This window comes from Manihot esculenta, chromosome 16 (assembly GCF_001659605.2).
Source record: "Manihot esculenta cultivar AM560-2 chromosome 16, M.esculenta_v8, whole genome shotgun sequence".
Taxonomy (NCBI): Eukaryota; Viridiplantae; Streptophyta; class Magnoliopsida; order Malpighiales; family Euphorbiaceae; genus Manihot; species Manihot esculenta.
This window is the reverse complement of record NC_035176.2, coordinates 4,107,079-4,121,166: the sequence shown is the minus strand read 5'-3', so window position 1 is coordinate 4,121,166 and position 14,088 is coordinate 4,107,079. Positions and strand designations below refer to the sequence as shown.

General features: G+C 29.5%; 1 protein-coding gene across 1 annotated transcript; it reads right to left on the bottom strand.

Annotated features, from left to right (window-relative positions):
- Positions 1–1,732: 1,732 nt before the first annotated feature.
- LOC110603032 (28 kDa heat- and acid-stable phosphoprotein) lies at positions 1,733–4,962 on the bottom strand. Its single transcript, XM_021740680.2, has 8 exons — positions 4,669–4,962; positions 3,499–3,536; positions 3,240–3,320; positions 3,040–3,126; positions 2,923–2,957; positions 2,668–2,753; positions 2,064–2,129; positions 1,733–1,983 (listed from the first exon to the last, which is right to left on the bottom strand). Exons 1-8 carry the CDS (start codon positions 4,733–4,735, stop codon positions 1,949–1,951), a joined length of 495 nt encoding a protein of 164 aa, XP_021596372.1. The 5' UTR covers positions 4,736–4,962; the 3' UTR covers positions 1,733–1,948.
- Between the last annotated feature and the right edge of the window lie 9,126 nt (positions 4,963–14,088).

The following is a 14,088-nucleotide window of genomic DNA, read 5'->3' as shown; positions in this document are numbered from 1 at the left end:
TCAATGTCTGCCCAAACCTCCAGATAAGGTAGAATTTATTTTGCCTGAACTTAATGCCAAATTGCAGCCACCCATGGAGAAATATCAATTGAAGTTGGAAGTGCTCAAAAATGCAAACATAAGGGCTAGAGGCACACCTCATCTGAAAGAGGAGAAGCTAATCATGTTACTTCATGAGTACATGGAAAAAGTAGGATGGGCTATGACCAAATCAAAAAGAGTGCTACACTTTTTGCTCAATACAGTTGGGACTCTCTTCCCTTCTCCAATTACTTGAGCCTTGATCAAGTGGATCGCACTATGCACACCACACCCAGGGGAGTACTCAGTTTCTTTTGCATTTTAATATTTCCTATACATTGAGGACAATGCATGATTTAGGTGTGGGGGTGCATATTTCTGAATTTTTACTTTTTGAGTTTATTTTTGCTTTGATTTTTAGTTTGCTTGCATTAGTTGAAATTTTTAATTGCCGACCGCATGAACCATAAGTACCGAGTTTTTTATTTTTCGGAAAGTACCGAGTTTAATTGCCAAAATTTCAATTCAGGTGAAATTACAAAATTTTTAAAGATTAATGTTTTTCTAAATAAATTTACAATTGATGATATTTTTATTAAATGAAATTATAGTTTTCTACGATTAAATCAGTCGTTTTTTAAGAAAAAAAAATTGATTCATTTAACATTTAAATATTTTTTATTCAAGCCCTTCTCAAAAAATTAATTTTCAGCGCAAGTTTTTTTCTGTAGTTTTTTTGTGATTCGATATTCTCGTCTTTTTCTTTTTTTAAACGTAATTTCTTTTTTCCCATAAAAAACGATCTGCGTCAATTGACTATCGATGAAGAAGAAGATGTTGTTGTCCCTATTAAGAGTTTCAGAGATATCCCAATCGTCATTTATGATTTCTGTATGATGAGATGTTTCTCAAATACAATCCAATCAATTTTTAAAATATACAGATCTCTTTGACAAATTTATGGCGGCAATTCTCGGACAGTTAATATATTGAAAGATTTGATTACTAGCTACAAGTCGGACATTTTATTTTTGATGGAAATAAAAACTTTTAGTTCTCGTGTGAAATTTTTTCATAATTTTTTATATTTTGATAGTTGTTTTTCAGCCAATAGACAACGATTGAGATGAGGCATTTAGTTAACCTGGAAGAGACACATGAGTCATGTCTGTGTGGTTGGTTTTTCTTCAAATTTTATTAATTCGGTTGTTTCGGATGATAATGTTCAATGAAAATTTACTAGTTATTATGAATTTTCAAAATCACAACAACGTCGTCAGTCATAAAACCTTATTCGAATTTTATCTAATAGAAACTCATTTATACTCAAGACATGAGAGTATATTTATCAAATTATTTTATACAAGAATATATTTGTCATATTTGTCAAATTATCTTATACAGAAATTTAATTTTGAATGATTGTAAATTTTTGTTAAACTCTATTCATATTTTGGCTAAAGAATCTATCGAATATAATCGTCTCTTAATTATACTCTTTATTTAAGATGATATCTTTATTTAATGAAATTTTATTAATACAATTAATATTTTTGCTTTTAAAAAAAAAAATTTTTTTATTCAAATCCCTTTTGGGTCGACAACATTGAACACGAATGTTACAACATAAAAGAACCAAAAATTGATTTCAATTGCTCGGACGGAACATCCCAATACTAGTAATATAAAGCATTTGTGTACTAAAAGAAAATAAAGAATTCTAAACACACCAGAAATCTATTTCTCTTCAAGACATAACAACATAATCAATTGTGTAAATTTAAGGAAGAAACTTTAGTTGGCAACACTATTCCAACAATTATAAGACAACAACCATGTTCTCCAGTATTTATGGAGGGCACTAAACTACCAAATCCACTAGTTTTATAGAGAGTACTGCTTGTTTGGAACGACATTTTCTGGAAAATCATTTCCGTGCTTCAGCCTTCTTCTGCTCTTTTGCTGTACAAATACAACATTTGTCAATTTTGTGATATCATATATAGGACACAGAATAGTTTGTAAGAAACTATGAACATTACCAGCCTTTTCTTCTTCTCGCTTTCTAGCAGCTTCTGCCCTCTGCTGACGTATGAGACTCAAACGCTCTGAATGAAAAAGAACGGAAGTTAGGAAGCATGATAACGATCCCAAAATAATAATAATAATAACCTAACAGGAAGCTGAATTCAATTCCATGAGCAGATAAGGGACATGATATAAATAGCAGAATCATCAGGGGTAAGTATATATTAATTGGATAGGAGCACGAATGTCACTACCAACAGAACACATCACAAGCATGCTAACCATCTATAATACCCTCATGAATACTTCTTTTACCTTGACGTGTTAGTTTTAACCAGAACAATTTCCTTAAATTTTCAGACAAACTATCACCGAAAGAGATGATTATGTGTGCACATAAAACACAGTAATCCAAATTATCACACTAGGTGATATCATGGAACACTAAAATGTCAAAAGTTAAATTGGCCACCAAACTATATCTATTTCATGGTTCAAAATTCTTATCATCAAAATCATCTCTCTGACATAGTTCCAACTCTGAACACACACACACACACACAAAAGAAGGGAAGGAGAAAAGGGCAAATACAGGGAAAATAAAATGCAAACACATGCCTAAGTCTTTTCTTGCTTGTTCTGTTTTTCCTTGTTCTTGCAGCCTCATGTATCGCTCATGAGCTCTTTGTTTCTCCAATTCTTCCCTGCCAACAATAGATACAAGCTGGAAGTCAAATAACATTTATTCACATACATAATGAGTACTAGGTTTCAATCCCAGTTTCTGGATACTAGTACTGCTAGCAAAGAGCATTATCTCTTTGGTTGAAAGTAAGCAGTCCCCATGAAGGAACAAAATGAGCATTTACCAACCTTTCACGTCTGGAAAGCTCAGTAGTTTTCCCAATCTGCAAAAGAAAAAAGACAGAATTACTTCCAGACAGAACACAATCATCATAATATGCCAACAACAATATATTTGAAACTTACATCAATATCTCTAGCTTTCACATTCTTTGGCTTTGCCAGATTAGGATTTTCAATCTGAATAATACCTTGAGTTCCCTTCCGCTTTTGCTAAAAAATTACAAAAGAAACACCAGTGATTTTCAAATAGATGAGTCATTCCTATAGACCAATGCAAAATATATCAAAATAAATATTATAATGACAGATAAATGTTCACTCACATCAGGTTCATCATCAGATTCTTCTTCAGACTCCTCTCCAGATACTTCTTCGGGTTGTTCATCTTCGTATTCAGCTTCTTGCTAAGAATAAGAAAGATTGCTTACATGGTAATATGGATATTGAATTTTGCAAAGATACATGTAAAAAGAAAAATAAACTCAGATAAATAGTTCAATTAAATGTTTGAACTATGACATTATATCATGGCAAAGAGACTCTGTGTGTGTGTGATTGAGAGAGAGAGAGAGAAAGAGAGACCTTTTTAAAGGTACGAGGACGCGAGGAGGTGCCGGCGACTGCAATCACACATCACAAAGGAAAAGTTTAAGCTCAGTCCATATAGTCGCATCTATATTCTCAAAGTTCAAGAAAAATCATCTACTGAAAAAGAGAATAAATTTAGCTCAAACTATCACATATTTTACAGAAAAGTGAGTCTCATTAATAAATCAGTAATAACAACAGTTTTGCCTTATATACAGCTATGAAAGGAAACGTGGAAAAGGCGAGTAAGGAAACTGAAAAGTTACAGCTCAACTGAATAAAAATAGATATCTAAAATTGGAACAGTTATGGAACTAGATATTTGAAAAGCAGTACTACATATCTGAAATAAATACTGCAACTCTACTTTTTCTGTCTGTTCCACTTGATACAAAATCAGTAAGTACATTCACACTAAACTTTTTTTTTCCTACTACAGTGGAGACCATTGGAACTTGTAGGTCTCGCACTTATTCAATAAGGCTAGACATACTCATTTTTCATACAAAAAAACTAAAATTTCTAAGCAGTGGAAGTTAAATGTTTGAACCTCTATCGCAATGCTGTAGCACCTCTGAGAAAGTATGTTCCTACAGTTTTTCTTCATCAAAGCTAATAGTTATTACTCAGACAGATTCCTATAGGCAGAGTCACAGTTTCACATAACATCTCAATGGAAAAGATTTCTGCAACTAAGATTAAAAGCATTATAGCCAGTTGTTGACTATTAATTCCAATAATTACAACACGATATTAAGTAGTGTAGTTAACGGCAAAAATAATCCCAACACTAAAAAACCCAATTTAAGCCAGATAGCAATAGTAGTAAGTTAATTTGATATCCAAAGCAACGATGATATCAAACTGTATTACTTTTTCCTTTTTAGTAAAAAGAACTAGAGATACCTATGCTACAGAATCCCAATTGCTCGGGCAATATGCATTTAAGAACCAAGAATGATACATGAATTTAGAACAAGAAACCCTAATCCTCTGGTATAATATGTTGAATTCAGAATCCAAAAGTAAATTTTTTGCAATTTATCAGCAGAAACCTTGAACCACCATAAGAATTTCACATTCCCTTGCTCAATTGTGTATTTTCTAGGAAAAAAGTAACGGAGAAAACAAAAAACGAGAAAAGAGAAGTTTCCGACGGCTTACGCATCTCTTCAGGAGTGGAAAAGTGGCGCTGACCGGTGGGCTTGCCCTTGAACTTTCCTCTTCCCATCACGACCGCCGGATAAACTAACAGAAAGGGAAGAGTGAATTGGCTGTTTGAATACGATGAGCGGAAGAGGTGCTAAGCTAATCAAGAAGCAGCTTCTATTCCTCTACGGAAGAAAAACGGGTTTTTCCTGATATTTGTACTGAATCGAAAAACCCTAGTCCTAGTCGAGAAAGGAAAAACAATGAAATAAGAATTCGACTAGCGTGTGGTGTAATCCGGTGCAATCATGTACACCGATAGATCAGAAGAGATGGAAATTTATTCTTACACGTGTCAATCCATTATCAACCGGCCAATATTTAATCCGTACACTAGGAAATTACCCTTCATTTCAATATGAAGATAAAATAATAATTTATTTTCTTTTAAATTTCATTAATTTTATTAATAGGATTTTAAATAAATTGTGAAACTAAATTTTATTTTAAAAATAAATTTTGTGTTATCAATTTGATGTTATATCTTTATTTATCTATTTATTAATAATCTATTTTTATTTATATCTATATCCATGATATATATGCGTAAAAAAAAAGCAATGAGAGGCATCTAAAATAAATATTTTATAAAAAATAACTAAATTTATTTTCATAACTTTGATATTTTAAAGCTTTTCATTGATTTATAATAAAAAATAAGTAATTTTTTTTATTTTTATAAAGAACGACAAATTTATATTTCAAAAAATAATCAATATTGATCCATTTTCTGAAAAAACTAACTAAAAATCAGAAATTTATTTATTTTTATTCATTAAAACAAAATTTATCTAATATCTAATGAAAACTTAAAATATTTTTTATTTTTATAATTTATTTTATCATGTCAAAAGTTTTTATGGTCTAGAAAGTCTAAGTGCCATGATTTGAAGGGATCTAAGTAGATTGCCGGTCAACTTGGCTAATAATTCTATTTTCTAAAACTTTCTAAAATAAAATTCATAATCTTGACTATTATACAATTATAGAATCAAGCGCTTACCACTATTAAAAATTTAAATTTTTAGTAAATGTGCAACTTCAATAATTTTTTATAGTGTAACAAATTTAAATACTATAATTTGAAGGGATTTGAACAGGATGTTGAATACTTGGCCAATACATTACTATATCTAAATATAATATAAAAAAAAGTTATAAATAAGAAGTAAACTTATACATATAATTACTAATAAGTGATTATATTAATAATAATATATATTATTCTTTATTCACTATAATATTTTGTAATTTTAATTTAAATTTAAAATTAATTATAATATATATGAAGTGGTGTCGATGGCTTCTATTCTTTTAAATTGATTTAAAAAATTGAAATTGAAAAATTAATATTATAATAATTCAACTGCGTTTGGACTAAATTTAATTTATTATTATAATATGCTATATTTTGCATGGCCCACGGGCCAAGAAACTAAACCATAAAAACTAAAAAGCCCACCACAGTTCATCCAACCTAGAACAAACAAACAAACAAACAAACCACCCATTATCACTAATCCACCCGATACAGCAATCCCAGTAGCCCCTTCTATTTAGAAAATTGATTTTATATATATCTAACTGAATACAAATTTAATGAGTTTAAATTTAATAAATTAAATTATATTTTTACTAAATCTAATTTTACTTAAATCATAGTTTACTATAATTATATTGAATTTAAACCTTTTTAAATATATATTTTGCTTCTTCTAAATTTATACCATAATTATTAAAAGCGAGTCTTACAGTCCTATGCCTTGCAGCTCATGAGGGCAATTTCAACCTAGCGCAAGACGCACATTAAGTAGTTCAAAAGTCTCTTTGCCCTTTTACTTTTATTGAGCTTTTCAGCCACCTAGAAAGAGAAAAAGAAGAAGAGAATAGGAGGAAAGCTTACTAGCTACTGTCCAAGTTTGTTTCTCTTACTTTTACTTAATCTCTTCTTCTTCTTTCCCTTTCCTTTCCCGTGATCTGCTACTGTCCAAGTTTGTGATTTTTTTTTTTCTTCTCTTTGCATACCTGGATATTGTGGCGACTGTTGTCCTTTTCCAATAGTTACAGGGTTGCTTGAGATTGCTTGGTTGCTTTCCAAGGATCGTTCCATATTACTTTTAGATGGTGTTTGCACTTCTTGTTGTTTATGGGATAAAAAATTAAACATGGCATAAATATCCTTTTCTTCCCTCTTTCCCTTCCCCCAACTTTTTTTTTTCTTCAAAGGTAACTATCATTAAAAAGGCCTAACTAGTCCATAGAATATAAGTAGAGCGTTACAACTTATATCAATGCCCAAATGCACAAAAATAGAATAAAAAAATCAATAAACTCAAACCTAACCCAAGCACTACAAGATTTTTCCGGATTAGTAACGGATTTTTCCGTTACTAATCAATGAAAAATCCGTTACTAATCCGTTACTATCCGTTACTAATCAATGAAAAATCCGTTACTAACCAGTTTAGTAACGGATTAGTAACGGATTTACATCCGTTACTATGAACCTCGTTGCTAATGCAATAGTAACCGATTAACAATCCGTTACTGATTTAGTAACGGATTTAGTAACGGATTTGTAATGAAATTTAGTAACGGATTTCAAATCCGTTACTAATTTAATAAAATTAAAAATATATAAATAAATTGCATCCGTTACTAAATTTAGTAACGGATAGAAATCCGTTACTAATCCGTTACTAATTTAATAAAATAAAAAATAAAAAAAATATTTTAAATTTATATTCCGTTATTAAATCCATTGTTAATTTTAAAAATTATATTAAATTATTAATTTATTTCTTTTTTTTTAAATGGAATTAATTTATTTCATTATATTTTACATTAGATAATAATTTAATTATGGTAAACTATTAATTTTTTCATTGTATTTTATATTAAATATTAACTTTAATATTTTAAATTTTATTAATTTTATGAGAAAATTATTATAAAATTACATGAGAAAATTTAAAAAAAGAAAAAAAGTGAGAGAATAGAAAAAAATGAGATATAAAAGAGAAAATAACAAAAGAAAGAAAATAAAAGAAAATAATGATAAAAATGAAGAGCAAATAAGAAAAAAGGGAAAATTAAAGGAAATGAGAAAAAAGGAAGCAAAAAATAGAAAAAAGAAAGAAAATGAGAGAAAGATGAAGAAAAAATGAAGAAAAATAAAGAGAAAATGAAGATATACAAAAGAATGTAAAAACAAAGGTTAGAGTATATATATGAGAGAAAAGAAAGTAAATGAATGAATAATGAAAGAAAAAGGAAGGGAAAATGATAGAAAGTGGAAGAGAAAATGAAAGAAAATAAAAGAAAATGAAAGAAAAAAATATGAGAGAAAATAAAACAAAAATCAAGTGATAAAAGAAAGATCAATAATGAAAGAAAATTGAAGAGAAAATTGAAGGAAATGAAAGGAAATGAAAGAAAATTGAAGAGAAAATTAAAGGAAATGAAAGAAAATGAAAAAAAAATTGGAGTTAATAATTAAGAAAAAAAAAAGATAAGGGAGAAATGAAGAAATGAGGAGAGAAGAGGAGAAAGAAAATGAATGAAATGAAAGGGAAATAAAATGGGGAGAAAGAAAATGAATGAAGTGAAGGGAGATAAAATGGGTGAGTGTATAAATACGCGAATTAGTAACGGATTTAGTAACAGATTTAATCCGTTACTAAATTTAAAAAAAAAAACGCGGGCGAACTAAAATAAAAAGGCAGTATTATTCTCCAAATTTTAGTAACGGATTTCTTAATCCGTTACTAATTTTTAGATTAGTAACGGATTTAGTAACGGACTAAATCCGTTACTAAACTTAAAAAGAAAATTTGGAATTTTAAAAAAATAAAAAATCGATTTTTTTATTAAAAAAATAGTAACGGATTAAATCCGTTACTAAATCCGTTACTAATTATATAATATATTGCATTCCGTTATTAAATCCGTTACTATTTTATTTATTTAATTTATTTATTTAGTAACCGATTTAGTAACAAATTTATTAACGGATTGAAATCTGTTACTAATTTTTAGCTAATTTAGTAACGGATTTATAACGGATCTCAAAATCCGTTATTAAATTTATAAATAATTTTATTAAGTAACAGATTTAGTAACGGATTGTTAATCTGTTACTAAATAATAAAAATTAATAACGGAATATAAAATCCGTTACTAATCCGTTATAAATTAGTAACGGATTTAAATCCGTTACTAATATCTGTTACTATTTCGACAGATTTTTGTAGTGAAGGAGAGCAGCCACCACATCGACAACCATATCTTCCAACTTGCAGCAACACGAAGCAGCAATAGAAACCATATGCAGGATCAATATCAATACTTTTTTTTTCCCGGACTGCAAGAATAGTAGAAGAACAACAAGAAAATCATATGCATGAGTATATCTTGGTTAGGAGAGTTTTTAAAATCTTCTTTATTAACTATCGTTCTTAAAATGTACTTTTATTTATTATTTTATTTTTAGTTATTGAACTATTATACCTCTGAAAATTATTTTTATTTTTTTAGTTATTCTAAAATTATTATCTATTTTTTTTAGACTATAATAATATATAAATTGATTATTTTAATTTTATTTTATTTTATTTTCAAAAAATTTCTCAAAATATTTTTTAATATTTAATAAAATTTGATATATTTAAAATATACATAATTAAAAAATTAATAAAAAAATATTTTTTAATATATGTGGAAAAGTATGATAGATAAAAATTATGGGATGAATGGAATTATGGGAAGAATGGAATATAATAAATAAATATTCAGGTTCGTTGATTGGTAGGTGGATATTAAATGGCCAAATGCATAATTTGATTTCCTACCTTTTCACGAAAAGTTATCTTATTATCTTATTTATTTTTTTTAATTTTTAAATTTTAAATAATTTAATTTCTATAAAGTAAGTGAGAATCACTTTAATTTTAATTATTAAATAATTTAATTTTTGTGATGTGCAGCCGCATGAATATTATATACTAATTCTATAAATTAAGTTATTTTATCATTTAAAAATTTAAAAAATAAATAAAATTAAATTAAAATTAAGAAATAAAATAACATAAAATGTGAAAAGGCAAATTATATATTTTATAAATTGAAGAAAGACAATAATTAGAATTAAAAAAATGGCTTAAAATTTTCGCAATTTAAATGGCTAATAAGGTTTTAAATATAAAAATATTTATAGCATTTAATGCATTTTTGATTAAATTACTTTTCTACCCTTTGAATTAACTCAATTTGAAACCATTATTGATAATATAGTTAGGGCTCACCATTCGGTCGGTTCGATTTAAAATTGAATTAAATTGAATAAATTAAAAATTAAAATTTTGATATTTATAAAAATTGAATCAAACTGAACTGATCTGATTCGGTTTGATTCGATTTGATCAATTTGAATTTTTAATAATTTTTTATTTTTAATATTTTATTTTTAAAATTTTAAAATTTAATTGAAATTTTTTTAACCTGATCTAATCTCTATATATTATTGAAAATAATATATTATTATCACTAATCGGTTCGATTTTTTAATTTTTTTTTTATCAAAATCGAATCGAATTGAAATAACCAAAATTTTTGAAATTAAAAATCAAACCGAATCGAAATAATCGAAATTTTTTAAATTAAAAATCGAACCAAATCGAAATGAATAAAAAATTGAATTAAAATTTTAAATTAATTTAGTTCGATCAACTTTTTTAATTTACATTGAATACTGCTCACTCCAGTGCATGTGAGAAAAAGCGACAAAGCTCACTTATATGCATTCTTATTTACAAGGCTATAATTTATGGAGGCTTAGCCCTTATTGATGGAGCTAAAATAACACCACCTACAGATGACAAAGAGAAAGAAGCATAGGTGATCAAAACAGGGAAGGCCTTGTTTGCACTAAGACCTATGTGAAGTATGACTTGCTGGAATACATTAAAGATTCAAAGTCACCTAAAGAGATAAGGGATACTTGTGCCGCTTTATTCACAAGGAACTATTGGAAAATGAGCTCATGTCTACCTCACAAAAGAAAATAACAATAAGTGATTATTTTACAAAGGCCTATTTATATGAAAATTTTAAAAATTTTCACTATTTTATAATTTAATTTAAAATTTTAAAAGTTGATAAAATTTTTAAAATTATAAATTTTATTCACTACAAAAAAATGACTATCAGCGATAGATTTAGCGACGGAATTCTGATCCGTCGGAAAAAAAAAAGTTAGCGACAGATTTAGCGACGGATCAGCGACAAATACTTCATTTTTATATTTTTGACGAATTAGCGACGGATTTTAAAAATATTAGCGACGAAATTTATTCCGTCGCTAATCCGTCAGAAAATGAGAATAATATATATATAAAAAAAAACCTAATCCCTAATTTCTTTTTTTATCTCGCCCTCTATCCGTCTCTCCCTCTCTATCCGTCTCTCCCCGTCGGCGCCTTCTCTCCCTCTCTATCCGTCTCTACCTGTCGGCGCCCTCTCTCCCTCTCTATCCGTCTCTCCCCGTCGGCGCCCTCTCTCCCTCTCTATCCCTAATTGCTTCCCTCTCTCCCTCTATCCGTCGGCGCCTCTCTCCCTCTCTCCGTCTCTCCCTCTCTATCCCTAATTGCTTCCCTCTCTCCCTTTATCCGTCGGCGCCTCTCTCCTCTCTCAATCCCTAAGATCTTTATTGGGCATGTGATAACAAATGCAGGGGTGTCTTCTGTGAAATTTTAGGTATGCGTTTAACATGCATGGTACTGCAATGTCATGGACATGCACTCTAGTCCTTAAGATTTTTCTTCTTGTATGTCTATTTCTTTTTGGAGGAGATTATGGAGGGGTGAGATTTTCCATGTTCCATTATTTTGGAGAACTGTAAAGTTTCCAACTCTAATATGTCTTCTGCATATACTATATGATATGTGTGTTATCTTCATCTATGCTCTGTTTATATGCAGCTATTGATTTGGCTAGGATCACTTGGTGAATTTCGCTTCATAACATAGATTCAAGCTGTCATGGTAAGCTCAAACATCTTCCATTTATTTTGAATCTGGCCTTATTAATCGAAAACTGTGATGCGCTTGCTACTATACTCAGCAATATCGCTCAAAAAAGTTCAATTCCTAGGAATAAGAATGAAAAAGAAGCATGCTTCATCTTGTTATTCGGAAACTATGATGTGCAGACTGCTATACTTAGTAATGTTGCTTAATTATACTATAACATTATACCAACTTGCAAAAAATTTGTGCAGCATGATGTGTGTGCTTATGGAGATCATTTGTGATTATGTTTAACTAGTATATATTCGTCTTTGTTTTTTACGCATTCAAGTAAGGCTTATTCATTTCGTTCTTATCTTGCAACATGGATTTATGAACTATTGATTTTCATTGCCTTCTGTGGCTCGATTCGAAGATTCATTTCATGGTTTGCATGCCAAGTGTTGAATATATCAGTTGTCAAATTAAGAACTGTCCATATATTAAAACCTGAGATGTTGCTTATCTGCAAAACTTATGAATTAAAGATTAATGATAATCTCAGTTGAGAGAAAATTCAGGAATTGATGTTGATATTCTGCTGTTGTGGAGGTGCATGTGCTTTTGATGATTGAAGTCAAGTTTCTTGACCATTACACCACCCACCCATCAATAGATCCTATGAGAGCAGTTAGCAACTAAAACTAGGAAAAATGAAAGCAGCAGCAGTTGACATTAAGTTGTGGAGTTGTTAGACCTACGTATGATCACATCCACACATGTATCTTATGTATTGATGTCTGGCTTGAAGTCCCATGCCATGTGTATCATAATTGAAATTAATGTGAAGGTAAGTAACAGCTTATGTTGATCGACTGGGTGCGTGTAGAGGAAGAAAAGCTTGAAAAGATGAACCTTGGGAATATCAATTTTGTGTTGCATGCAAAGTTCCATGTGGAATTTTAGTTGGAAAACTGAAAGTGCTTTTTGAAAAAAGTATTTTAAAATTATTTAGAGTTTTTATGATTTTTTTCCTCAACAGTTTCATTTATTGAACACCAATATTTATAAGTCATAATAATTAAATATTAATTAATTATATTATTAATATTTTTTAAAAAAAGTTAAAAATAACTTCATTTATTTTTTCAATTGGCTGTTCAAAATTTTTTTTTTCTTCTAAAGAAACATTTGCATTACATTGCTGCAATTTGCAATAAAATTTCGTTACAACAAGTAAATCTTCCATTTGATACTGTTGCCAATCTGATTGAATTGCAGCAAAATTTTTTGCTGTTATTCTCTACCAAAAAATAAAAAGAGCAGCAAATGGAGTATGTAAAGTTAGTGCACTACAAAAAAAAGGGTCTATACCGGCGGTTTTTTAGGCCTACGGCGGCGGTTATAACCGCCCCTACAATCAGTAGCGGCGGTTAGAGGAACCGTCGAACAACCGCCGGCAATGCCACCGTCTCTACAACGTAGCGGCAGTTTGTTGGTCCGACGGGGTAGGTGATTCCCGTAGCAGCGGTCATTTTAGCGGCGGTCTATTACGCCTCTACGTCGCATTTGTAACTGAATCCATATTTGCAGGCAAAAATGTCGTAGCGATGGGCTTACCGGCGGTTGTAAACCGCCTCTATTATCATTCATAACTGGTTTTTGTATTTGCCGCCAAACAATTTGTAGTAGTGTATTTACCGGCCGAACGTGAACCGCCTCTAATACAATTTTGCAACAAAATTTTTTTCCGTGCCAAAATTTTGATCCTGCATATATTGGCTTTTTTTTTTCCTTGTATTTTCCAAACTATTACTTTATATATTTCATTAGTGTTGTGGGCTAATTTGCCACTAAAAATTGAAGGAGGGTTATAATGACTATGTGTTATATACCAATTTTTTTAATGGAATCATTTCCTTCATCAAATGAAAAAAGAACCAATTTAAATACATATATCAAATAAGTTAGAAAATGTACATAACAAGCATTTAAAAAAAGAAGTCTATTTCATTAATGTGCAATAAAATTTACCCAATAATAACTGTTTCTGCTTTTCAAAAACACTATGAATTCAATTGGCCAAAAGAACTACTTTTCTTAAAAAAATCCTAAGTCAATGTGTCAAAAGCAGATGACTAAATTTCAAATAATTTTAAAAGCTAACCATCTAGATATCATCTCCTGGGTTATGACCTGGGTTATGACTTGAGTGTGATGAAATATTGTTTGGAGAACAATGATCTTGATTAATTGCTTCCTCATTAATTTCCTGTAAATAACAATAATAATATTTAATTTCAATACTAGAGAGAATAAAATATTACACTGTAAGAATGAATGAAATTTGCCAAGCCAATAATAATAATAA